The 26,641-nt window shown below is 52.5% G+C and overlaps 2 protein-coding genes across 3 annotated transcripts; one reads left to right on the top strand and one right to left on the bottom strand.

Moving 5' to 3' along the window:
- Nucleotides 1-1,347: 1,347 nt before the first annotated feature.
- KBTBD13 (kelch repeat and BTB domain containing 13) lies at nt 1,348-4,455 on the bottom strand. Its single transcript, XM_025390691.1, has one exon. It carries the CDS (start codon nt 4,453-4,455, stop codon nt 3,079-3,081), a length of 1,377 nt encoding a protein of 458 aa, XP_025246476.1. The 3' UTR covers nt 1,348-3,078.
- Nucleotides 4,456-11,588: 7,133 nt separating this feature from the next.
- Nucleotides 11,589-26,634, top strand: RASL12 (RAS like family 12). Of its 2 annotated transcripts, XM_025390227.1 has the most exons (5): nt 11,589-12,143; nt 14,949-15,005; nt 20,541-20,614; nt 21,345-21,535; nt 24,599-26,634. In XM_025390227.1, the coding sequence occupies exons 1-5, from the start codon at nt 12,041-12,043 to the stop codon at nt 24,969-24,971; spliced, it is 798 nt and encodes a 265-aa protein (XP_025246012.1). In that variant the 5' UTR covers nt 11,589-12,040; the 3' UTR covers nt 24,972-26,634. The 2 variants fall into 2 exon arrangements, with proteins under 2 accessions (XP_025246012.1, XP_025246013.1); XM_025390228.1 differs by lacking the exon at nt 14,949-15,005.
- Nucleotides 26,635-26,641: the final 7 nt, after the last annotated feature.

The following is a 26,641-nucleotide window of genomic DNA, read 5'->3' as shown; positions in this document are numbered from 1 at the left end:
ACTGTTAGGAAAAGTTATCTGTAACTTGGAAGTAAGGCAAAAGGAGAATTCTTTCCTTTCAGTGTCACTTTGGGACAGGGTTGAACAGAGAAGAGTTATTTAATTTTCAAGGGGAATGTACCTTTGCCTTACAATTTACTATAGATTAGAGCCCAGACTTTGTGAAGTCACATGCTAACTTGTAGGCATATGCACAAATATGTACATGCATGTATGTAAAGATGCAAAGGATTTTTGTTCAGTAGAGAACCAAAAAAATCATGCTTTTGTCCTGTAAGGCATATACCAGTTTTGTCTCTAACTTAGCAAACTTATTTTAGTATGTCTCTTCCAACTAAATACACAAATCTGTCTCTCAAACGCTCTTTCAATCAGCTTTGCCATTCTTTTTGGTTCGCTTATAGGTGAGTTAAATAAACCTTTGATGTGTGATAAAAATTACACTTTGAGGCCAGGTACAGAGGCTCATGCCTGTAATCCCAGAACTTTCGGAGGCGAAGCAGGAGGATTGCTTGAGCCCAGGAGTTCAAGGCAGCCTGGGCAACACAGTGAGACTCCACCTCTACAAAAAATTTTATAAAAATTAGCTAGGTGTGGTGGTGTGCACCTGTAGTCCCAGTTACTCGGGAGGCTAAGGTAGGGAGGATCACCTGAGCCCAGGAGGTCAAGGCTGCAGTAAGCCATGATTTTACCACTGTACTCCAGCCTCAGGGACAAAGCAAGACCCTGTCTCAAAAAAAAGGAAGGAAGGGGCCGGGCGCGGTGGCTCAAGCCTGTAATCCCAGCACTTTGGGAGGCCGAGACGGGCGGATCACGAGGTCGGGAGATCGAGACCATCCTGGCTAACACGATGAAACCCCGTCTCTATTAAGAAATACAAAAAACTAGCCGGGCGAGGTGGCGGGCGCCTGTAGTCCCAGCTACTTGGTAGGCTGAGGCAGGAGAATGGCGTGAACCCGGGAGGCGGAGCTTGCAGTGAGCTGAGATCCGGCCACTGCACTCCAGCCTGGGTGACAGAGCGAGACTCCGTCTCAAAAAAAAAAAAAAAAAGGAAGGAAGGAAGGAGGGAGGGAGGGAGGGAGGGAGGGAGGGAGGGAGGAAGGAAGGAAGGAAGGAAGGAAGGAAGGAAGGAAGGAAGGAAGGAAGGAAGGAAGGAAGGAAGGAAGGAATGAATTACACTTTGATAGAACTACAAGTGAGGAACTCTTGTTGCTATGCTGTGTGGCTTTGGGCCAGTGGGTCAGTTTTTGCCACAAGAAGAGGGTACCCAACTCCCAGGCCCAAGGTAGGTCTGGAGGGGGAAGACAGATGTGAAAGTACCTTGCACATCATTCACAAGAAGAAAAAGGCAGGGTTTATTGTTGAGACTTATCAGACTAGGCTACTCCAGGGCTGGAATGTCCCAGGCTTCTGAGGGCGGCATTCTCCAGGCTTCGGACATAGGCCAAGAGAAGAGGCAGCTAGGGGCAGCCCTGGAGCAAGCCTCCATGCCCCGGAGGTGCCATGCCAACACTGCATTCTCCACTTCTGATGAGGCCAAGATTCCCCATGGGCCTCAGGTCCTGGGGGATGGAGACCAATCAGGACCACCCAGAGAAGTCTTCCCAAGGCCATGGAGAGGCTGGAGAGGGCTGGGACAGGCATCTGCCCAAAAGCCGGAGCTGGGGATTTTGATGAAGGAATGAGAGTCCTCATCCAACAACAGAGGTCAGCACTAGGTTGCTAACTGGTGGCCTCTGTAGCCCGGGTTCTTTCAAGGCATCATCATTTTAATCATGGACAGCGAAGTCCCCCAGCTCACTGAACATGATCTCTGCCCTTACAATCCGCACACGTGGTTGTGCACACCACAATGATGTTACAGCCAGGGGTCCAATGAGCAATGCAGGCAGCCCAGGTCAGGAAAACGAAGAGGTGGGTCAGCCAATGCTGCACATAGGATGGTAGAGCACTGACAGGGAGAGAGAAGGAGACAAGGCATTCCGGTGAGGGGAATCGCGAAGGCCATAATAGGACAGAAGAGAACAAACCTGTAGAATGTGGAGGAGGGGTTACAACTGAGGAATATGACGCAGGATTTGGCTCATACCTGAAGTCACGTGGGTTAACAGTCCACTGCCCCGTGGTGATGGCAAAAACAGGGTGGGCAAGGGCTTATACCTGGGTGCTCCCCTAAGGGTCCCAAAAGGGAACGTGAAAAATTCTCTCACCCCTACAAGTCTTACTCCAGGCTCAGCTCAGTCACTATCTGCTACAAGTTGGCCCAGTCTCACCACCTCTCCAGATGCCCCAACTACTGCTGCTCTGCCGGTATGGTTGGACTTGCAGAGACCCTCCAGATCTGCTCCAGCCTTCCCCAACCCTGCTTCTCTTCTGAGCTCTCAGCCTCTACCGTCTGAGCCTCCCCTTTCAGCAGCTAACGGTATCCTGCTCACCTCCTCCATAGAGTTTGCACACTCTCCTCTTTTCTGGAGTTATATATTTTTCCTCTTCCTATTTTCCCTTCGCCCTGATTTCTTCAGCACTTTATTATACTGTATAGGTGGTTTTAAATTTTTTTGCATGTTGCCTTCAACTCTGTGGATCAAGACAAGTGTGTGTAAATCTTTTCGTTGTCCTGTAACTGTTAAGATTTTTTTCTGGGTTATCCTCTAAGCTTCCTGGATCCCTGTGTGGCAACTACAGCTTTCATTAGGCATAACATTGTATTGGGCATACAGTAGGTGCCTAATTCTTGCCTACTACGGGCAGTTTGATGAACATCACTTAAGTCACTCCTAGCCATGCTCAATCACTAGCCCATTACATACAAGCCTGGATTATTCAAATCCCAACTCCCCCTACCCTTTTCACTGACACTGTGACCCACCAGCTCTCAGCAGAGCCCAAGTGATTTGATGGCATCATCGCTGCTCCCTGAGCTGCTTGAACATGTCCACACCACCAGAAGGCACCAGACCTGGGTGTCTCAGTAGAAGGAGGGAAGTTACCAGCTACTTCTAAGGCCGGCTTCACACACTCAGCCATAACTCAGGGAGGAGTCGCGGCGTCTCCTTCCTCCTAAAGCCGGCCCAGAGGTCACAGTTCTGGCGTTGTCGAAGCCACAGGCCCAGGGGCGCCAGCAGGCAGCCTTAGGAGAAAGGTCTGCAAGGACCCGGGCCGTGGGAAGCCGGCTTTCTCCCTGAGCAGCCGCCAGGTGCCGCCCTCGATGGCGTAGAGCAGCGTGAACATACGGTTGACCGTATAGACGGTGTCGCCGCGCACCACGGCCGTGAAGAGCGCTCCCTTGCTGTTGACGAACTGGCCGGGCAGCGCCGTCCACTGGCCCGTGGCCAGGTTGAGACAGTCGATGGCGCAGTGCAGGAAGTCGTCGGAAGGTCCGTTGCGCACCACGTAGAGGCTGTCGCGGTGGGCCACCATGCAGTGGCCATAGCTCTGCGGACGCCGCAGGTCGGCCACCGGCAGCCATGCGTCGGTCCGCGCCGCGTACTCCACGACGGCGGTGGTGTCGGCCGGCCGCCACAGGCACACGAAGAGGCGGCCACACGCCTGGGCGCAGGGCACGCCGGCGGCCGGCTGCGGCAGGTCGGCCACAAAGCTCCAACAGCCCGCGGCCGGGTCGTAGCGCTCCACGGAGCTGACGGGCGTCCTCTGGAGCTCGCCGCCGATGGCGTAGAGGCGGCCGTCGAAGCCGGCCAGCGCTGTGTCATAGCGCGGCTGGTGCGGGCTGGGGAACTCGCGCCACGTGCCGCCGTCGGGGTCGTAGCAGAAGCCCAGCTCTACCACCTCCTTGCTGGCGCCGCGCACGCCGCCCACGATGTAAAGCTTGTTGTCCAGCGTGGCCACCCCGGCCAGCAACGTGCTGGCGTCCAGGGGCAGCGAGGCCAACGTGCGCCACGCGTCCTCTTCCTCGTCCAGGTAGCACAGCGTGCGCGACGCATCCTCCAGGAAACCGGGCGCGGGCGTGTGCGTGCTCACGGCCACGTAGCTACTGGGCCGCAGGGCCGCCACGTAGGACCGGGCCTCGGGCAGCGCCAGCTCAGCTGCCAGCTCGCACTCGCCGTCGCGGATGAAGAGCGCGGCACTGTGGAACACGTCGCGCAGGCCGAAGGCGGCAGCCGCGTCGCACAGCAATGCGCAGTTGTCCGACGTGAGGTTGTGCTCGAGAAAGCGCGCTAGCGCCGGCGCCTGCAGGAAGGCGGCGCACTCCACGGCCTGCAGCAGCTCGTCCTCCGCTGCCAGCGCCGGCCGCTCGCCGCGCAGCACCTGCAGCGTGACGCGGAAACCGCCCGCGCTCAGAACGCCCAGGCGCACCTCTGCCGCGCGCGCCTCCCGCATGCCGGAGCGGAAGAGGCCGCGGAAGAAGCCGCAGTGCTCAATGAGCAGGGCGCGGTCGGCTTGGAAGAGCTGGCCGCCCACCCATACCTGCACAGGGGTTTCCGGGCCCCGTGGCATGGCGAGCCGGCGGGGCAGAGGCCGCCACTGGGGCCTTGGGTTCGCCCGCTACAGACTGTGGGGCTCCCTCGGAGCAAAAACTTCCCTGGGGGCTATAAATATCTCTCCCTGGCTAAAGATAGTACGGCTCATGTGATGTGGTGGCCCGCAGGCTGTATGGCTGCGGGCCCGGAGGGCATCTGGAGACCTGTGTGGTCATTCATTTCCTTAGAAGAAATGGTAATAATAGTGACCATATGCCGTGCACCTGCAGCATGCCGGCGCACTGAGGGCTGCTAGGGAGATACCCATTTCACCTACATCTTTCCAGCTGTGTGCCCTCGTGCGAGTGTCCTAACTGTTCCTCACGTTACAAATGGGGCCACTAGGCCAGAAACGGTGGCTCACGCCTGTAATCCTAGCACTTGGGGAGGCCTTGAAGGGTGGATCACCTGAGGTCAGAAGTTCGAGACCGGCCGGGCGCGGTGGCTCAAGCCTGTAATCCCAGCACTTTGGGAGGCCGAGACGGGCGGATCACAAGGTCAGGAGATCGAGACCATCCTGGCTAACCCGGTGAAACCCCGTCTCTACTAAAAAATACAAAAAACTAGCCGGGCGAGGTGGCGGGCGCCTGTAGTCCCAGCTACTCTGGAGGCTGAGGCAGGAGAATGGCGTGAACCCGGGAGGCGGAGCTTGCAGTGAGCTGAGATCCGGCCACTGCACTCCAGCCTGGGCGACAGAGCGAGACTCCGTCTCAAAAAAAGAAAAAAAAAAAAAAAAAAAAAAAAAAAAGAAGTTCGAGACCAGCCTGGCCAACATGGGGAAACCCCGTCTCTATTAAAAATACGAAAAAAAAAAAAAATTAGCCGGGCGTGGTGACACGTGCCTGTAATACCAGCTACTTGGGCTGAGGCACGAGAATAGCTGCAACTCGGGCGGCTGAAGTTGCAGTGAGCTGAGCTCGTGTTATTGCACTCCAGCCTGGGCAACAGAGTGAGGCTCTGCCTCAAAAAAAAATTAAAAAATTAAATGGGGCCAATAATAACACCTATTTCACAGTCTTGGGACAACATCTGAAATATCCCGGTTGAGGGTGAGAGAGTTTAGGTAGCTTGTCCGGGGTCATTCAGCTAGGAAGTCGCTGAGACGGAATGAATACCCATCTCACCGCTTAAGCTCAGAGGAGTGGGACAGGCAAGTTGGAGAACAAGGCATAAATGGAGCAAATACGTTGGGCCAGACTGGGGTCCAGGACCAGGGTTTTAATTTGGCTTGGGCTTCTGACCCTGACTCTGAGCCAGTCCAATCTCTTTTTGAGTCTCAATTTTCTTCTCTGAAAAATGGAAAAGGTAGCAACCCTGCTTTGCAGATGAGCATCCCATAAAGCCCCTGAGTTAGGATGGGAATGGGAATTCCACACTTGCTGCGACGCTCCAGATCCTGGGAAAAGGAGTTGGGGCTGCCTAGGGGATCATAGGCCTGTGGATGGGAAGAAGAGCTTCCTAAAATAATAGCTAACACTTTAATTGCATTATGTGTCAGGCACTATTGTAAGCACTTTATATTAACTCCTTGCAACAATCCTAGGAGTAGATACTATTATTTCTCCCCCCCTGGATATTATCCATTTATTGCTTATAGCAACACTATGAATTAGAAATTAATGGCCTTATTTCATATATGAAGAGACTGAAGTGCCGAGAGGTTTAGTCACATAGCCAGAGAGTGGCACACCTAGGCCTGGAATGCAGCCAGCCTGATTCTAAAGCAGGGGTCCCCAACCCTGGGGCCACGGACCTTAGGAACCAGGCTGTGCAGCTGGAGGTGAGAAGTGAAGCATCATCTGTATTTACAGCCACTCCCCGTCCTCTTTACTGCCTGAGCACTGCCTCCTGTCAGATCAGTGGCAGCAGCATTCGATTCTCATTGGAGGGTGAATCCTATTGTGAACTGCGTGTGGGAGGGATCTAGGTTGCCTGCTCCATATGAGAATCTAATGCCTGATGATCTGTCACTGTCTCCCATCACCTCCAGATGGGACTGTTTAGTTGCAGGAGAACAAGCTCAGAGCACCCATTGATTCTACATTATGGCAAGTTGTGTAAGTATTTCATTATATAAATAATAATAGAAATAAAGTGCACAATAAATGTAATATGCTTGAATCATTCTGAAACCATCTCCCCTCCGCCGTCTGTGGAAAAACTATCTTTTATGAAACCAACCCCTGGCGCCAAAAAGGTTGGGGACCGCTAGAGGGTATGGCTATACCACTGTATTTTTGTTGGTGGTGGGTTTTTTTTGTTTGGTTCGTTGGTTTGGGGTTTTTTTTTTTGTAGACGGAGTCTCACTCTGTCACCCAGGCTCTTGTGATCTGCCTCTTGCGTTCAAATGATTCTCCTGCCTCAGCCTCCAGAGTAGATGGGATTACAGGCATGCACTACCGCGCCTGGTTAATTTTTGTATTTTTAGTAGAGACAGGGTTTCACCTTGTTGGCCAAGCTGGTCTTGAACTCTTGACCTCAAGTGATCCACTTACCTCAGCCTCCCAAAGTGCTGGGCCATACCACTGTGCTGTGATGCCTCTCTGTGCTACAAATGCTGGGCAGTCGCCTTGTGTCAGGAGGGCATAGTTGGAAGGCACCTCAGGCTCATATGGTTCAATCCTTTCACTTACCGTGGAGGGAGGTGTGCTCAGGGTCTTGTAGCTTGAGGCAGACAGCCCCAGGCCTCCTGCTGCCCATTCCATGGCACTTTTCCCACTACACAGAACTTTTCTGGGTGACCAGCTAAAACTATGGGTCCCAAAATGGAGCTTGGGATGGAATGGAGCTTAATAATTATCTCCTCCTGCTACCTTATTCTAAGGTGAGGAAACTGAGGCCCAGACATATGTAAAATGGTATCTGCCATTCAGATGTGCAGCTGTCCCATCCTTACCTGCAGGCCTTCTTAGGGAGGATGAGGGGCTTGCAATGATCAAGTAGAAGGTGGGAAGAGGCAGGGGAACTTCTCTCCCCCTTAGGATATATATGCATAGATCCTCACGTATGAATCTGCAGAACCAACACGAATGTGCCTCCCCTGCTAGGGAACTCTCATCCATCAAAGCAGTGATGGGATGTGGGGACCACTTGTGTGAGCCTGGGAAGCCAGAGGCCTGGAGGAGGCAGCCAGAAATATCTCTGACTCTCTACCCCAGGGACCAGACAGGAAGAGGAGGAGGAGATGGGAGGATGGGTGGGCAGGAGTCCCCACGAATACTATCCCAGGCCCTCTGCCAGCTTCTCTCTTTCCCCGAGGCCAGATATTGGCTGAATGGCCTGGAATGTCCAGGCAGCAGGCATGACAGTCCCAATCTTGGGGACCAGTGGGCTCTCAGTGCTGGGTCTTGACGGTGTCCTTGCTGGTGGCCTTAGTGGTAGGGAAAGGGTGTCTGACTGTTCCCGTTTCACAGATGAGGAAAGAAAGGCTTAGAAATAAGCTGGGCTTTTCCTTGGTTATGAATGGGGATGTGGGCCTGAATCAAACCATGCCCACTGACCCCAGCTGCCACTCTTCACCTGCACTAGCCTTGCCTCAGGGCAGGGAAACAGTTGCCTTCTCCTGGGGACAGGACTGGAGAAGGGCTGACTCCCAGGGGGCTGGGGCTGCTGCATAGTCCTGGGACCACAGTTCCCTCCCAAATGGCCTGTTCCAGACACCTAGTAACTGGCAGACACAACCAGATGGAACCATTGCCTGGCCCTCTCCTGAGAGCAGGAGGAGGAGGGAACGCAAACCCCTCTTGGCTGAAGTTTGCTCTTGGCTTGATGTTTTCCAAGTCTAGCCCTGCCTTGAGTGGGCTGGGGCTCGGGCACACACCCAGTTTCCACCTCCAGCAGCCAGGCAGTGGGGAGAGGGTCATCCAAGGTGGGGGGTCATGTTTTCCTGAGGCTGGGCTGAGGATCAGCCCTTTGGTCCCGCCCCCAAGGCCCCAGTGGGGTGTTGCCTGCAGCTGGGGAGAGTTTCCTCCTCCTGGACACTGAGTGTCCCTCTGGGATTTGGAGAGGACAAGGAACTATCCCGGCTGTGGGCAGCCCACAGAGTTCCCAGGCCCTGCTCGACCCCGCACCAACCTCCCTCTCCACTCTGCATCCCCCACACTGTGTGAGGTTGGGGATGGGGGCAAAGAAAGGAGAAAGGAACCTGCCTCAGACTCTGAGCCTTTCTAGAGCGCAGACCCAGTGTTGTTCATCCCTGTGTTCACAGTGATTGGCACACAGTAGGCGTCTGTTAAGTAGATTCTCTGGGGCGCTAACCTGTGGAAGTCTCCGGTCTGATAGAAAAGATAAAACCCTTACCCTGGGAGACACCCCCACTCTTTGAAGTCTGATGGGAATGCCCTGGCCCTTGCCACTCATGCACATAGGTGTTTCCACACATAGAGTAGTGAGTGGCTTGTACTGCCTGGACCTGGAGGAGGAAGAGCACTGGACTGGGAGTCAGGATTCCTGCCTGGGCTCTGATACCGGTGCCACCACTGACTTACAAAAGCTACCCAAACTCTTCAGGCTACAGTGCTTCATCTGTAAAGTGGAATTTGAATCTGCCTTTTGTTCAGCTTTGACATCTGAATTTATCATTCAACAACCACAAAAGTGGTTGTCATGTTGTGCCTCCAGAAGAGGCAACCACATCACAAAAGGGGACCAAAAGCTTAGCTTTATATGAAAGGGCTCCTGGGGGTTGGGTGGCAAGGGTAGGTCCTGCCATCAGAAAAACCTCACAGGCCCTACATGTCTAGACCTATATTTGCTCCAGTCATTCACTACAGAGATATCTATTGAGCACCTGCTGTATGCCCACTGCTGGGCTTGGTGCCACATCCTCTAGACTTTGAGTGCCCGGGGGCCTCCTATGAGACCCTTGATGGGGGTTGGTGGTAGAGGGTAAGGAGAGTTGGGTTACTTGCCCTAGCAGAATAACCTCTCTCTTGATCTGAAGTGTACAAACTTCTGGTCACTAAATGGTTGTGACTTCTTTGTAGGTGGATGAGAAATGTGTGCTATTTATATCCAGAGGAGTAGACGGAACTAACCTCTACTTTCTTGGGACATGGGCCAAGCTCTGGATAGGACACATGTTATCTAATATACTTCTTGATATTGTCCCTGCTTTATTTTATTTTGAGACAAGGTCTCACTCTGTCACCCAGGCAGGAGTGCGGTGGCACAAATACAGCTTACTGCAGCCTCCGCCTCCTGGGCTAAAGCTATCTTCCCACCTTGGCCTCTGATGTAGCTGGGACTATGGGTGCACGCCAACATGCCCAGCTAATTTTTTATATGTTTTTGTAGAGACAGGGTTTCACCATGTTGCCCAGGCTTGTCCCTATATTAAAGATGAGGAACTGAGGCCCGGAAGGGCAAAGTAGCTTATTCCAGGGTCTGACAGTAGCAGCCCCTAGCTGAGGAAACGGGGGATGGAGAAAGGGATGGGTCACAGCCATGAGGTGGGCACTGTTTTCCTCCTAAGCCTCAGAGGAGGGGCAGACTTTGAGCAATGAGCTGTAACAGCTGAGGGCCCCAGTGACCAGCTGGCCACCAGCCTAAATAATCTCTGAACTGGAAGAGAAATAAGGGTCATCTTACTGCATCATGCAAGTCACAAAGGAGTCTCCTCTACGACACTTCCTTGCAGTGGTCACCCCCTTGGTTGCTGCCAGTGTCAGGGGAGAGGGGTTCAGTTCCACCAGAGACACTCCCTTCTAACTATGGACAGTCAGATGGTTACAGAGTTCACCCTCAGACTGAGCTAGAATCTTGCAGCTCCCATCTCCTGGTTGGTCAAGTTTTAAAGATGAGGAAACTGAGACCGGATAGAGGCCAAGTAACATCCCAGCATCACACAAGCTGGGAAGTAGCAGAGCTTAGGTTTACATGCAGTTGGGCCCGTGCAGGACCACAGCTAGCCCTGTCTCCAGCAGTCTTCCATTGAGATTGATTCTATCCCCACAGGCCCCATCTGGAACCAGTCTGTCTTCACAGGACGGGGCCAGCCCAGGGATGTGACTGGAACTTGGATCCCACTTTCTCAACTCCTACAACTCAAAGGAAAACCCTTGCCATTAGCTGTGTGACTAATTCTGGCCTGACTGTGTAACCTAAGCAAATTCCACCCGATACCTTAATAACACAGCTGGTTTACCATGATTTCCCCAAAACACAACTAGGCTGAGTCAATATTCATGTCCTGGCCAGGAAAATAATTGTTCTTCATTGAAGAGTCGTCATTACCGTTCAGCTCTGACCCTGGGCCCTGCCTGCACACCTGGTTTTCCATGGTTCTTCTGTGGGTGGGTGGGTAGATGAGTTAACCATCTGGGGGAAGGGGAAGGAGAAGGGCTGCCGTGAGAGGTCTCTGAGGCCCCTGTGCCTTTCCCCACTCTAACCTGGTGTGTACTCCAGAAGAGATGCCTCACAGGGTTCTAGAATGTATGCAGGCCTGGAGCCCAGGGCGCATTCTGTCACTCTCTATTTTGCCTCATTTTCCCCTTCCTTTAGTGTTTATAGATGGGGACACCAAAGCCCAAAGAAGCAAGGTGACTTGCCCAAGATCACTCTAGGGAAGGAGCTAGCACTAGATCCTAAGTGTACAGGTTTGTGGTGTGGGCCATTTGCCCTGTCTTTGGTATGACCAGATTTAACCTGAGTCCCAAGGGGAATGACCAGGTGACCCATGCCAGGCTCACCACCAATCCCAGAATTGCTGTAGGCAAGAGGCGGTGCCAGGTTTTAGAACAAACACCCCATTTACACAACAGGCCACAAACATATGCAACTCATTAGCTCCCATTAGGGAGAGACAGTAATTCAGAATGGATTAGGTTTCTTGAAGCTGAACCCATACTGGCCCTGAAATGTTAGTAAGGGGTTTCTCTCCGCCCCGCCGCCTCTCCCAGAGGCCTGGATTCTGAATGGGTTCTGCAGTGAGGCCTCTAGAGTCTTCACAGGAAAGGGCAGAATAATGTGATTGGGAATATGGAGTGCCAAGGCTGAGCTAAAGAAAGGGCAAGGCTTGGAATTGAACCCGGGAAGCTTCCTGGAGGAGGAGGCGGGGCTGGCTTGGTAGAACAAAGGGAGGGGTGGATTTTCTTGCTGGTGAAAAGAGATTGAGTGGGAGGTTCAGGGAAGAGTGCAAACATCCTTTCCCTCTCTCCTCCTAACCCTGAGGCTCCCTCTCTCTGCTCCTTCCCAGCCGGGTCCGGGGACACTCAGGAGGGTGACGGGCCAGGTCCTCGAGGCCCAGCCCGGCGGTGGGGGCGCGGCCGGCCGGAGCTCCCTCCCGGCTCCAGGAGCCGGGTGAGCGCGCCCCGCGGGGGGCTCCGCAGACCTTACAAGGAGTTTGGTGGCGCTTGGGGTGGCCCCGCCCGCCAGGCTCCACCGGCCCCTCCTTCCCGCGGGGTGGCAGCCCGCTGGACGTGGGGCTGAGGGCGCGGACGCCGACGGGTCCGGGGCCGCGCGCGCCAGGGAAGCCTGCGTCCTGCTCCCCTGGGCCCCTACGGGCGGGCGTACTGCACGGGGCCCACCGGCCGCAGACCTGCGTGACTGTCCAGGGCGTCGCCATGTCCTCGGTGTTTGGAAAACCCCGCGCGGGTAGCGGGCCTCCGAGCACGCCCCTCGAGGTCAACCTGGCCATCCTGGGGCGCCGCGGGGCTGGCAAGTCTGGTGAGTGGTGCCGGGGAACCTGAGCCGCCAGGTGCGGAACTGGGCGTGGGTGGGGGGGACAGTGCGCTCTGCTCTTGGGGGCAGGTTCTTCCACTGGCCTGGGGAGCTTCCTTCACCCAGGAGGGTCGCACAAGACACCGTGATTTTCTTTGCCTCAGTTTCCCTGTTGCCAGGCTTTCTCTTCTCTCGGCTTTGTGCTCCGCTCCTCCATCTCTGTCTTCTGTTCCCTGCCTGCCTCTTCCCTTTGTGTCTTCCCACTGTCTCTGTCCTCCGTGTCAGTGACCCTGCTCTCTCTCCCCTCTCTCTTACTCTGTGTCTCGGAGTCCTTTATGGATCGGTCTGCCCTGCCACCAACCTTCCAACCCCTAACCCTATGACCTCCCCTGGGGCCAGCAGTCAGTCTTGGCGACTGACTCTAAAGGGACCTGTTGGGCACTGAAAGCCCCCCCGCCCCCTCCTCCCCCTCCTCCCCCTCCGCCCCCTCCGTCCAAGGCGCCTCTTTGAGCTTAGTCGCAGCCTTGCTACTCCCTGATTAGGCTTCGGGAAAGACTTCCCGTCCAACCCCTCCCCCTCCACACCCCCTCCCCGTGGAAAGGAGCTGGTGAAATCACTAGCTGTTGAGATTTTTCAGGGAAGGTCCACTCCCCAACTCCCATCCCCATTTCCTGGGATTCTGGGACAAGTTATGCATTCTTATCAAATGTGTTTGTTTCAAACCAGACCCCTCTCAACTTTCTGGAAACACATTGGGTTATGGTTCCAGGTGCCTGGGATTGTCCTTGATGAGCCAAGATCTTGGGCTTCCATTGAGATAATTTGTGTCAACACTGAACTCTGCCACTCCTGGCCGGCTGAAGGAGGGAGGGCAGAGGGGGTTCTCCACTGACTGTTTTTCCAGTTTTAGCCATTACTGATGGCCAACCCAAGCTCAGCTGGCTGTGGGTTTCCTCCCCAGTGTTCTGTGAGGCTCGCTGGGGGCCTACTCTGATTCTGAAGCCAGCCCCACTCCCGTCGGAGAGGGGACTCTGAGTGTGGTTTTCCTACAGAAGGGATTACCCTCTTCCTCTGAAAGATTTGCCCTTTGAAAATCAGATTGTTATCCGTAGCTCTGTAACTGGTACCGTTTAGCCAGTGACTACATAAAAGAAAGAATTTAAATTTTAAAATATGTATTCCCTGAGTATTAGTTTGCAAACTGACACTGTTACGAATCCTAGGAAAGAATTTTAAGGATTTTATTCACAATATCACTTTTTTTTTTTTTTTTTTAAAGACAGTATCTCTGTCATTCAGGCTGGAGTCCAGTGGTGCAATCACGACTCACTACAGCCTCAAACTCCTGAGCTCAAGCGATCTTCCCCCTCAGCCTCCTGAGTAGCTAGGACTACAGGCACACCACCATGCCTGGTTAATTTTTCTATTTTTTTTAGAGATATGGTCTCACTATATTGCCCAGGCTGGTCTCAATACCCCAGTCTTGGCCTCCCAAAGCACTGGAATTATAAGCATCACATTACTTTTCTTTCTTTCTCTTTACTTCTTTCTCTTTTCTTCCTTCCTTTTTCTCTCTCTCTTTTTCCTCCCTCCCTCCTCCTTTCCTCCCCTCCCTCCTTTCCTCCCCTCCCTCCCTTCCTCTTTTTTTCTTTTTCTTTCTTTCTTCCTTTCTCTTTTCTCTTTCTTTCTGTTTCTTTCTTTCTTCTCTCTTTCTCTTTCTCTTTTCTTTTCTTTTTGTTTTTGTTTTTCTTTTCTTTTCTCTCTTTCCAAACAAGCAGTAGTGAACATTACTTTTTGAGGGTCCAGCATAGTAGTTGGCCGGTCCTTGCTTTATGTGGCTACACTATGAACCAGAGAGCTTAATTCTTGAGTTTTACATTCTGCCGAGATACCCGTGATGAGTGTAGAGGCCCCAGAGAGAGCCAAGACTTGCGATGTGGGAGACCAGGACCAGAGTGTGTTTCTTCGGGACACAGACCTCACCTGGACCTTACCTGGAAAGCCCAGGCGCTTGGGGATTTATACCCTTCCCAAGGATCAACCACTGTGATCAACTCTGCTCGTCCTGTGTTTTTGGCTTGTAGCCAAAGCCTGGAATAAATAGCCCCATATTTCAGAATCTCTATGACTTGTCCAGGGTGGGCGACACCTCCCTTCAGTTGAGGTTTCAACAGGCTGACTCTAGGGTAATGGTTGCATGGGTCCTGACCCCTAAGTTCATACCTTCACAAACATCCCTTAGGCTCGCCACTCATTGCTTTCCTTGCTATTAAGAAAAATTGCCGGCCGGGCGCAATGGCTCATGCCTGTAATCCCAGCACTTTGGGAGGCCGAGGCGGGCGGATCACCTGAGGTCGGAGTTTGAGACCAGCCTGACCAACACAGAGAAACCCCGTCTCTACTAAAAATACAAAATTAGCTAGGCGTGGTGGCACATGCCTGTAATCCCAGCTACTAGGGAGGCTGAGGCAGGAGAATCGCTTGAACCTGGGAGGCGGAGGTTGCGGTGAGCGGAGATCACACCATTGCACTCCAGCCTGGGCAATAAGAATGAAACTCCGTCTCAAAAAAAAAAAAAAGAAAAGAAAAGAAAAATTCCCGGTGCAACTAGAGGCACTTGGTTCCCCATATTTCTGGTTTCCTTCTGAGCCTCTCAAACCGATTCCTCAGTTCCCTAGTTTCATTCTCTGGGAGAGCTGAGTTTCATGTCAGTCAGAGATCACAGAGGTTAGATAAGGCCTCCCTAAAACAAGGGGCCAGCAGCTAGACATGGCAGCAGAGATGGAGCCAACCTCTTTCTGCTTCTTGCAGCCCTGACCGTGAAGTTTCTGACCAAGAGGTTTATCAGTGAATATGACCCCAACTTGGGTAAGAAGCTACTCCTCCCTGTACCCTCTGCTGCCTGCACCCCACCTGGAGTGCTCCCCTGGGACCTACCCCGTGGGTGGGCACTGACCAGGACTGCATGTCTGGGGACAGAAGGGAGAAGCCGCCAGGATGACCCAGCCCATGGGGGAAAGTGTTTTAGGTGTCAGAAATACCCCTTCCACAGCCCACCCCAGACAATTGGGGGGTTGGCCTAATTCACAGAACTAAGAAAGGCTGATTTACCCTAAAATATGAAGTATGATGAAACTTAAAAAAATAAAAATAAACATAGCAGGACATCCACATCCAAACAGGTATTATTCTTAGGCTGGGCGCGGTGGCTCATGCCTGTAATCTCAGCGCTTTGGGAGGCTGAGGCGGGTGGATCACCTGAGGTCAGGAGTTAATGACCAGCCTGGCCAACATGGTGAAACCCCGTCTCTACTAAAAATACAAAAATTAGCCTGGTGTAGTGGTGTGTACCTGTAATCCCAGCTTCTAGGGAGGCTGAGGCAGGAGAACTGCTTGAACCCGGGAGTTGGAGGTTGCAGTGATCCGAGATCGCACCACTGCACTCCAGCCTGGGCGACAGAGCAAGACTCCATCTAAACAAAAACAAAAACAAAAACAAAAAAACCTCAGAAACAAATAGGTATTATTCTTCAGGATGGTCAGTGTTCTCTTCCAGAAAAGCTGGGCAAACATTTGAGGAATTCTCTAGTGGTGCTGGCTTCTGAACCAGTTTTTTAACTATATGAGAAAACAACTCTTGTTTTTATCACTGCGTCATGGTATATTGGAAAAAGGAATGTTTCCGTGTCAGTCAGAGCTGGGTTTGAATCCTACCAGGCTCTGCTCCTTATTGGCAAACTTGAGCCAGTCAGCTAACCTCTCTGAGCTACTGTTTCCTCATCTGTAAAATGGGCATTGAACAATACTTATCTCAGAGAATTGCTGTGAGGATTAAAGAAATAACACATGTAAAAGATCCAGCATAGTACTTGACCCACAGTAGGCACTCAATGCATTTTTGCTTTTCCTTCCTCAAATGGCTTCCTGTACACAATGGCTTAGATTCCCTCCTAAAACAAATCAAAGCAGGATTTTATTAGTATAAATGTTGCTTAAAGCTCACGTGTATAACATTTGTCTATTGTAAACTGTTCACTGAGAGCCATAAGGTGTCTGGATGATCTTAGCCTTTTGAAAATGGGTGTTGTAGTCTTGGATTATTTTCCCCATTTGTAAAAATCAAATAAAGCATTCATGGGACCCCTGACAGCCCTCCAAAGAAGCCCAAGGCTCTGTGACACAAGTGGAAACCCCCTGCACTGCCTGCAGCAGGCCCCTGATATGGTGCTCCTGCTGCACCTGGAGGGGAGAGCTCCTTACCCTAGTGGTGCCCAGCCCCTTAGTTCAGGCTGGAATCCAGCACCAAATCACAGTGTTGGAGCAGGCAGAGACATCATGGCTATTTAGTCCCCTGGTTTAAAAAAGCTTTTCCTTAGGTAGCAGAATCCCTTCTTCCAAATTTTAAACAGAACCCCAGCGTGTCAAACAGAGAGAGCAAAGGGGTTCCCATGGGTAAGTCAGGGATGCAGGGCAGGTGACATAGTGACAGTCCCTAAGGGATTTGTTCCTCGAAGCTCTGCTTGATCCCTGTGCCAAGGCCTTGGCACAGCCCTTCAGTGCGACAGTGGAGGAAACAGGCCCAAGGAGCTGAGGACTCTGGGCCAAGGTCACCCAGAGGAGGCCCTTTGGTTAGCAGAGGTCAGCTCCAGAGAGAGGAGGACACAGGACGCAATGGTGTGCTGGCCGGTGAGGTGTTGGGAGAGGCCAGAGCGTGGAATAGAGATGGGGTGGAGAAACTGAGGACAGAGGTGAGGTGGGAGGACAGGAAGGAAAGGCACACAAGCAGACATGGTGTCTGGGAAAGGACAAGGGGGATTCCCAAGGACAGGGCCTCAAAAGACATATTCGGCCTAATTCAAATATTGCATAGGTCATGCTTATACCAAAAATTATTCCTTTTTGTTTGAAATTCAGATTTAACTGGGCATTTTGTATTTTTCCTGGCAACTCACCTCCAGTCTCTCTTCCTCCCTGCCTTCCAATCCATACTGTCACAGGGTCCCACCGGATGAGCCTATTACAGTGGTGGTTTGAGCCTCCTGATTGAGTAATTTTGGAGTTCTGACCTGGTAGTGGAATGCGTGGGCAGACTGTCTGGAAAGTGGGCAGCCTCACAATGGTCAATCCTCTTGGCCTGTGGTCTCTCACACTACACTGACAACCCACGAGTCAGAGAGCCAACCAGACATTCTCCCCTCAGACTCTCTGGGAGGCCTGTGCCACTCCTCGAAGGTTCTGCTGAGAAGGGCCTGAACATTCCGGCCACTGTCCCATTGTTGTTTCCAGCAGCAGCAGCAGCAGCAGCAGAGACTAAGACGAGAACCTTTCCTTCTGTGGATAAAGCTCTCCACCACCGGAGAGCTAGCCATCAGTAATGCTGGTAAAACCACTCTCTATGCCCTTCCTAGGTCTTCTGAGAGCCTGAGCTCATTTGGTGAGCCTGGAGGATGGAGATTCATTCCCGTTTCCAGCAGGTAGCACAGTACTAGCCTCAGTGTAGATGAGAGTTTAACTGTGGGGGTAAATTTTGGTTTTAGGATTACCCTTTAAAGAAGAGCTCCTATCATGATCCTCATTTTATAGGTGAAGACATGGAGGAAGAGAGGGTCCAGTGATTTGCCTTAAGATTATGGAGACCCTCAGGCACAAAGGAAGACCAGGCATGGCTCCAGTTGCTCTCCACCAGGAGCAGCCTCATATCATAGAGGGCCTGGAGTCAGAGGTCTGTGTGGCACAGGGCCCTCTGAGATGCAGTTTCCCCATCTGGAAGATGGGACCAATAGCCTGTGCTCTGACTGTGTAAGAGTTGCACTGTGTTCTGGGGTATGTCTCCTAGAGCTGGTAGGAGCTGAGAGATTCAGTGTCTGTGGAAGGGCTTTGCCTGTGCTGAGCCCCACAGGAGTGGGCAGGGGTCTCCAGGAGAATATTCTCCTCTCCCAGAAGGGTTGAGCGTGCCTCATCTGGCTCAGCCAGGGGAGAATGTCAGCTTCTTACTCTTCTTGCCCTCCTCCTCCTCCAGCAAGAATATAGGCACCATTTCTGAGGCAGCACCCTATATACACTCTGATGTGAGCTTCTGTGGTGCCATTTAAAAAATTATTACTGTGAATGAGAAGAAAACATTGACAAATTCAAAACTTTGGGAAATGACTCTTCTCTCAGCACAAAAGTCCATAGACTATTAATTAGAACCAGGTGTTAGGAAGCCCTTATATTTAAGGACACCAGAGTACTCTGAGGCAGGGACTTGGTGATAGGAAGTCTGGACATTACTGTGACTGGGAAAGGAGCCCCTCACTCCTGCCCCAGCCCCTGAGGCCCATCACCTCTTCTGTAAAGGGAGGCTGGACAGTATGAGCGCCAAGGCTTCTTCCAGCTCATACAGCCATGTTCCACATCCCTGCCGGACTGGGCGATTCTGATCTTTCCTCATACTCTGCCCAGACAGAGCTGGAGGGCAGGATGATTCACTGAGCAGTCACGGGGTGAGGGAGTCCCAATGTGAACACAGCCCAGCCTAGAAGCCCTGAGTTCAAGTTCCTACTGCTGATTAGGTGCTGTGTGGCCTTGGGCGAAATCCCTTCTCTGGGCCTCACCTTGTCATCTCTCTACAATGGAGCTAACAGCAACCTTGAAAGGCTGTCCTGCTGTCGGCAGGAGACCAAGCGTGGGCTAGCGCCTTTCACTGGGCTGGGCAGGACACTGCACCCATTGGGGGGAACCCCTAAAAGGGGTGCATCTGACATCTTTGAGTGGAAAATAAAGACAGATCTGAAAGAGATGTAAGCAACTAGGGGCAGCTCTTCTTGGACTAAATATAGTTAAACATTTGGAACATAGTTTCCATTAGATTTTTTTTTGTCTTTGCATAAGAGCAGCTATTTATCCAAGTCCCCAAAGCAGGCTGGGGACAAGAAGCTGTCTGTGATTCATGCTGGATGCTAGTGGACCTGGAGAGTGTCCAGACTGGCTTGGCTGCCAGTAGCCCTCAGAGAGACGTGTTTGACTATAAATTCAGCCAGGGTTGGGAGTGTGCCCTCTCACAGTGGGTGCTGCCAGGAGGGCAGAGACCATCCCAATTCTGCCAAAAGGGGTCTTCTTTAGGGCCACTAGGGGCAGGGGACACCTAGGGAAAGGTAATAACCAAGTACACTCACACATGTGGGCCAATGACACAGGCACAGATTGGGGTTGAGGAGAATGACTGCCAACATGGCCGCGAGGTCCTCTGCATGCCTGGCCACTTGCTGCCTTCTCAGATTTGAGATCATGAGAACTATATGTGTGTGTATATATATGTGTGTATGTATATATATATAGTAACAACTCGAGAAATTCAAATAAGGTCACTAGTTTGGTTCATAGTATGGTATCAATGTAAGTTTCTTTTTGATCATTGGGCTGTGGTTATGTAAGGTGATGACACTGGGGGAAGCTGGGTGAAGAGTACACAGGAACTCTGTACTATTTTACAACTTCTATGTCAGTCTAAAGTATTTCAAAAGTAAGAAAAAAAAATCACCTGGGAATGTGATCCTGCCCTATTAACTTTGGAGAACCATGGTTCCCGCTGTTCTCACCAGGCATGTGTGGTAAGCCAGGCCCCATGCCCAGGGGGGCCCATCGAGTTCTTACAGAGCCCTGGGAGATGGGACTGTTAAATGAGCTAATGTCAAGCACTTAGCACAGCGCCTGGGACAGAGGAAATGCTTGGAAACTGTTAGCAATGTTATCATAGTGATCCTGTTTTAAAATGAGGAAACAGCCTCAGAGAGCTGAAGTGATTTGGCCAAGTCACAAAGCTAAAAAGTAGCTGACATTGGGTTTAATACCACATTCTCCAACTGAAAACTTCTGACTACACTAGACTGACTCCCCTGCTGTCATGTTGACAAGGATTGTTTGGAAAACCTTCTTGGAACTTCTAAAGGGGGTCTGACTGCCGTCCTTCTATCGTATCATGTACTTCTCTTTTCCCTTGTCTTTTCTCCCACTGCGGGCAGGAGGGTGGTCGGAAGGGAAGAAGGTGGGAAAGACTTGGGTTCTGGGATAGAGGGGCTAGCAGTGCTGCTCCTGAGCCAGCCTGTGCTGCTAACAGGGTCTAGGGGTCACACACTTGGCTCTATCCTGCTGGTTTTGTGTGTAGGTCCAGAACACAGTCCCGCCCCCGAGCCATGGTCTGTGAGTAACCACTGATGCTGAGTCCTGCAGGTGGAGCAGCATCTCCTTGGTGGGAGGGCCTGCCTGTAGCCTCCATGATTGTGAGAACCAAGGACTTTCCAGTGGTCCCAGCCCCAGAGCAGCTCCTATGGTCCCCCAAGGCCACATGGGTCTAGCACAGAGGGAAGCTCAAACTTACACCCAAGGCACTGTGTCTGACCTGGCTAACCATCTGTGTTGTAGAGGACACCTACAGCTCCGAGGAGACCGTGGACCATCAGCCTGTCCACCTGAGGGTCATGGACACTGCAGACCTGGTAACATTACCTCCATTACCTATGCACTGCTGCGAGTCACTGTGGCCTCCTGAGAAGTCCTGGCCCAGAGCGCGAGGCCTCAGATGTGCATTTAGATGCCTTTTAAGCTCAAGTTTGCTGTGTAACCCTGAATAAGGCACTTGATCTCTGTGGGTCTGAATCCTTTCTTTGCCAAATGAGAAGGATGGGACGGGGCCTGGAGAGACATGATGGTTGCTGGCATCTGCTCTGAGATCTTGTGCTGTGGGGCTCTGTGCCTGTGCACACGAGGAGGCAGGTACACACCTGTTTACACAGATGCTCCTGGTGAGATCCCCTTAGCCCAGGTCTCTCCCACACACAAGTCTCCACCCATGTCCTCACCACCCCCTGCCAAGGCTGGATGCCAGTTACTCTCAGAAGCCAAAGGGGCAGCATGAACCCAACCCAGAACCAGTGGTGCCCAGGGACAGCCAGGTCTCTGTAGGGACCATGCCAGAGTCTTTGGCTCTGGGCCCAAGGGGCCAAGGTCTTCAAGTCTGTGGCTGGGTGGTGGGAGGGAGGTTCATGAGACAATGTCTCCTTTCACACCAAGCCAAATCCACACTCAAGTGCCCCTTTGAAAGGGCTCTGCTGGGAAACAATATACAAAGCCCGGGGAGTGGGGAGGTGGGATTGGACGGCTCAGGTGAAGGCCTTTACCCCAACCTCTCTGCCCCTCCTCTGGTGGGGCTTCTCTCCTTCACCCCAGGACACCCCCAGGAACTGCGAGCGCTACCTGAACTGGGCCCATGCCTTCCTGGTGGTGTATAGCGTCGACAGCCGCCAGAGCTTCGATAGCAGCAGCAGCTACCTGGAGCTGCTTGCCTTGCACGCGAAGGAGACACAGCGCAGCGTCCCTGCCCTGCTGTTAGGCAACAAGCTGGACATGGCTCAGTACAGGTGAGCACGGCCTGCTTGGCCCTTGTCTCCAGAGCTCGCTTTCTTCGCTTGTAAGGGCAGGTGGCATCTTCAGGGATTAGTGGGCTGCTAAGAACAGTCATCCCCTTGAATTGAGGTAGAAGGGATTATATGTTTGTCTGTTTGTTTTCTGAGACGGAGTCTCACTCTGTCACCCAGGCTGGAGTGCAGTGGCACCATCTCAGCTCACTGCAACCTCCACCTCCTGGGTTCAAATGATTCTCCTGCCTCAGCCTCCCCAGTAGGTGGGATTACAGGTGCCTGCCACCATGCCTGGCTAATTTTTGTGTTTTTAGTACAGACGGGGTTTCACCTTGTTGGCCAGGCTGGTCTTGAACTCCTGAACTCGTGATCCACCTGCCTCGGCCTCCCAAAGTGCTGGGATTACAGGCGTGAGCCACCGTGCCCGGCCAAAGGGATTATGTTATAAAGGTATTGTAGATGTTGGTCTTCCAGGCAGCCAAGGACTTAAAGGGAAAGGTTTCTGGGTCACACAGGGGCTACACCCTGAAAGTCAGAAGAGCAGCCACTCCTTCCTCCCTCTTGGGTCTCTGTGGATTCTCTTGGATTCACCCTTCTTGCCTGAGTCTATCCTGACCTTCCCGCCCCACTCCCAGCAGCTGACTGATCTAGTGCCCGATTCCAATTCTAAGGAGAGAGGCTCTGATTGGCTCCTTGGTCAGGTGTCTGCTCTGGTCCAACCGGCCCTCCCCTCACCCAGACCCAGCCTCCCACACTCACTCCCACAGTTGACTGGGCTGACGGCAGGTTCTCTTAAAAAGGGTTGGACTCAAATCAGAGGTCAGAGACTGGGCCAGAGGACGCATTACTGAAAAATACTGCAGCCATATTTTGCTTGGCTGGCATAGTGTCTTAAAAGACCTAGAACTGGAATGCTTTGAGGTGGGGCATGCTGTCTCCAGCCGACCCCAGGCCTCGCCGCTCCCCGTGGTTTACCTCCACCCTCTCCACACATTCAAGTTGCCTGCCTGGCCCTAAGGCATTTGACACTGTGATGCCTGAACTTAATGAGTAATGCCACTGAACTTCTCCAGCACTGACCTTTGTCATCTGTGGCCAGTCTACCTGCAAGAGATAGCCCCTTCCACCAGCCACTCATCCCTCCTTGTTCACGGGCGGTCTGTCCTGCTTCCCTAGGCCCCGAGGGCACATTGACTGGTGTTAACAAGGAGGGGACCCTTTGTTTAGAATGGGTCAGATGGGCAGTGGGAAAAAGAGAGGTGTGGGACCATGAAGGTAGACTATGGTGAGAGGCCTTCAAAGGTGGCCAAGCCCTCAGACCCAGGCAAATTGTGTCTCCATGAATGAGGGAAGTCATGTGACCTGAAAGCTGCTGAAGGTAGTCTTTGAGGAATCGCAGACCCTCTTAGGAGTCAGAAAACTGGATTGTGAGTAGGCCAGTTTCAATACAGGGAAAAAAACTACGAATCACTCTTTTGACTCCAATCTTTGCCAAAGAGATTGTCTAAAATGGTTTGGGAGCAAATAACAAAGAATACAGGCTCAAATGAAGCTGATCCCACCCGTTCCCTAAAAACAACTTAGGACAATGTATTCCTATTTCATTCTTCGATCAAGTCCCGAGTTTAGTAGATTGAGATTCTGGGAAGCACAAGAAGTCTAACTTTTAGCTGAGCATTGGTCATTGTCTCTCATGACTGTCTCACGGTTTGAAGGGTAAAATCTGGGTTAGGTTGGTGCTTCCCAAGCCGCTGATAAAATTTTCACTAGGATGCAACAAAATAAGAAAAAGAACAATGTTCTGTGCCTCTGTCACCCACTCACACACATGCACACACACACGGGGTTTGTGTTTGTGAAAATTCATTATTCAAGCCCCCACAATGACAAAGTTGCAGATTCAAGCTCATCATAAAAGCACATAATAGCAAGTGTTCTTTCCAAAACGGTTCCTCAGGAAGCGGTGAGCTTACTGGCAGAAACCAGCCCTGGGTGGGGAATAGATTCCATGCCTCTGACTCGTTTTGTCCCAGTCACTCACTCTCTCTGAGACTCCCCCCACCATGGAGTGGCATCCGGGGCAGCTAGCCCACTCTCAGCCCGTGCTTCTGCCAGATCAGCCCTGGGCTCAGAAACTTTTCCTGCCATGGCCCACGAGTGCCTCCTCTCATCTAGTGGCTGTGCCATTATCCTTGGCAGTGAGCAGTGGGACAGCTCAGCAGTAGGGCAGGAAGATGCAGCCAGTGGAATCTTGGCCCCAAGACCTCAGGGACCCCCCCGTCTCTTCCCTCTTCTAGACATCCGACCTATGCAAGAGCCAGTCTTCTTTTTCCTCCCACCTCGATTCCCATGGCTTTCAGGTCAGAAACCTCCACGACCTTCCCACGTTTCGGATATTCTATCCTCCCTTCACGGGAGGTGGTGTAGGACCAAGCCAGAATAGGTGTTGCCCCCTCTCTCCTTTTGCCCTCCTCACCATGAAATGTTGTCACCCCTGCCCTCTCCTGCCACTGTCCTGGAGAGGCAGACAGAACACCCCAGGAGCCCTGAGAACTCTGCCAACCACAGGCTTCTGGAGTCACCTCTGTGGTCTAACCCTTCAATCCAAACGACTGCTTCTCTCTAGAGCTGATCCCACAAGCCAGAGCTGTGGCCGTTTCCTGCCCCAGGGACCCATGTTGGGGTAGAGAAGAGATGGGGCTGGGAATGGCCTGCTTCCTCCAGTCACAGGCAGGGTTTAGCATAGGGGATTTGGAGTAGCTTCTTACCCTCATCCTCACCCCAAAATTCTCGCTTGGGTGACATCAGCTACCATTTATTGAGCACTGACTCTGTGCCAGGTACTGTGCTAAGCACTTGAAACAAATTGTCTTTCGTAATCCTAACAATCCTGAGAGGCAGAGGTCAGTAATCCATTGTACCCATGAGAACACTGAGACTCAGAGCGGTGAAGATGACCCCAGGCCACCCAGCTAGTCCATGGGGCGCCGGGTGTAGGAGCTGGTCGGCCTGATTTGGCACAGCCTGCTCCTAACTCCCTGCCTCACCCTGCTTCCTCACCAGGCAAGTCACCAAGGCAGAGGGTGTGGCTTTGGCAGGCAGGTTTGGGTGCCTGTTTTTCGAGGTCTCTGCCTGTCTGGACTTTGAGCACGTGCAGCACGTCTTCCATGAGGCAGTGCGAGAGGCACGGCGGGAACTGAAGAGCCCCCTGACCCGGCCCCTCTTCATCTCCGAGGAGAGGGCCCTGCCCCACCAGGCCCCACTCACCGCCCGGCATGGGCTGGCCAGCTGCACCTTCAACACACTCTCCACTGTCAGCCTGAAGGAGATGCCCACCGTGGCCCAGGCCAAGCTGGTCACCGTGAAGTCATCCCGGGCCCAGAGCAAGCGCAAGGCGCCTACCCTGACCCTCCTGAAGGGCTTCAAGATCTTCTGAGGACCCTTCCCCAGGAACCCCAGGCTCGGTGGGTGGACAGGACTGCAGCGGGGCAGGGGCTGGCTTCTCACCACCGGCTTTTCCCTCTGATGGACAGCAGACCCCACCTCCAGCACCAAGCAGTGTCCCTACACTCAGTTCACTGTGCGAGCTGCAGTGGCAGGCAGGGATGCTGCTTCTGTTCCCTCCACGCCTCGGTCTTCATGGTAACCACCGCATCTGTGGCCCTGGAGGGAAACAGCCACTGTGACAACCCAGAGACCTGGGTTCAGCCTTAAGTAGGAAGAAATTGCAGTGTCCATCCTGCTGCCATCAGCCCTTCCTGCTCCAGCTACAGTTGGGCCAGCTGTGGCCCTTGGTGGGACGGTCTAGGTGGATAGCTCTGTCAATGTCAGGCCCGAGAACCTGCAGAATGACAGCCCTGGGGTCCTTGCGCCACCTGGTGGACGGGAAAGGCAGGGCGGCTGCCATTTCAGAGGCCAGAGCCCGGCCCTCCTGTCATCTGCTGACTTCACAGAAGGCCCAGGCTACAAACCCCACAGTTTATTCAAGCAATTCACAGAAGGCCCAGGCTATAAACCCCACAGTTTATTCAAGGAAATCTAGTTAAAATAATCCAATGGACAGCCTGGGCGGGGCGAAGAAGCCCCAGGAAGGGGTATTTCCAACACTTGATGTCTCAATGAGGATAAAAGGGAGGGGGCTGTGGGTTGTCCAATGTAAGGAGCCCCAGAGTTCTTTCACCAGCAGACAGATTCCCCATGTGTCTTCCCACTGTTAAGGACTCTGTCCAAAGAACCTCAGGACCAGCTCCATCAAGTTTAATGATCCAGGCTGCAGAAGAAAGTTGTCACTCCAGTGAGTTACCCAGGGCTCCAGGGAGCCCACAGCAGCATCAGACCCATCCAGGGGCTACAGGGCCTGCCCCCTTGCAGGTGGAAACACAGTATACCCGTTTGTCGTCTGGTTTGGCAGGACCCAGGACCCTCAGCAATGAGTCTGAGTGTTCAAAGCCCACTTTAGAACCTAAAGCATTTTGGGTTAATAAAGCAAATTTTTGCATATGTTATTTGGTGGTGTCACCGCAGCTTATACCAGGACACCATGGCTCAGACATGGGATCAGGACACTCCTTTCAGATCCCACCGTTGGCAAGAAAAGGCTCTCCAAGGCAGGCAGCGTGGTAGTTGTCTGATTTTGTTTACCACATGCCAGGTCCAAGGGAAGTCTTGCACAGACTCTTAGCAGACAAGCAGGGAAAGGAGAGGGCCCTGGTGGGTGGAAGGATTGGGAAGGGGGTTCTGGGCCTGGAAGCCTGCTTCTTCCCCTCTCAGCAGTCTCAGGACTGCTGTTGTATTGCAAACAGTATCTCTGACCCAGTCTTCAGTCTCATTCTGTAAATAGAGGAGCTGAGGTCAGAGCGGGGCTGTGAACTACTCAAGACCACATGCTTGGAGTCCTAGCCAGGCTTCCCGACCCACAGGCCAGCTACGGATTTTGCACTTTTGCTCCAGGCCACTTGTGTGTGTATGTGTGTGTGTACCACTGCCATGTGAACAAACTATGCAATACCACCTGCTCACTTCCAGGAGCATTTTAATAAAAGATTTTTTTTAATAACAGAATTTTAGTTTGCTTGCAGTTCATTCATTGTATCTGCTAAAAAAGAA

Source organism: Theropithecus gelada, chromosome 7a (assembly GCF_003255815.1).
Source record: "Theropithecus gelada isolate Dixy chromosome 7a, Tgel_1.0, whole genome shotgun sequence".
NCBI lineage: Eukaryota > Metazoa > Chordata > Mammalia > Primates > Cercopithecidae > Theropithecus > Theropithecus gelada.
The sequence above is the reverse complement of the archived record's forward strand: the minus strand, read 5'-3'. Positions and strand labels throughout refer to the sequence as shown.

Coding starts and splice junctions, on each gene's coding strand:
- RASL12 (XM_025390227.1), top strand. CDS start 12,041: ATGTCCTCGGTGTTTGGAAAACCCCGCGCGGGTAGCGGGCCTCCGAGC. Junction 15,006..20,540: donor TGAATATGACCCCAACTTGG/GTAAGAAGCTAC, acceptor TCTGTGTTGTAG/AGGACACCTACAGCTCCGAG. Junction 21,536..24,598: donor CTGGACATGGCTCAGTACAG/GTGAGCACGGCC, acceptor CTTCCTCACCAG/GCAAGTCACCAAGGCAGAGG.
- KBTBD13 (XM_025390691.1), bottom strand. CDS start 4,455: ATGCCACGGGGCCCGGAAACCCCTGTGCAGGTATGGGTGGGCGGCCAG.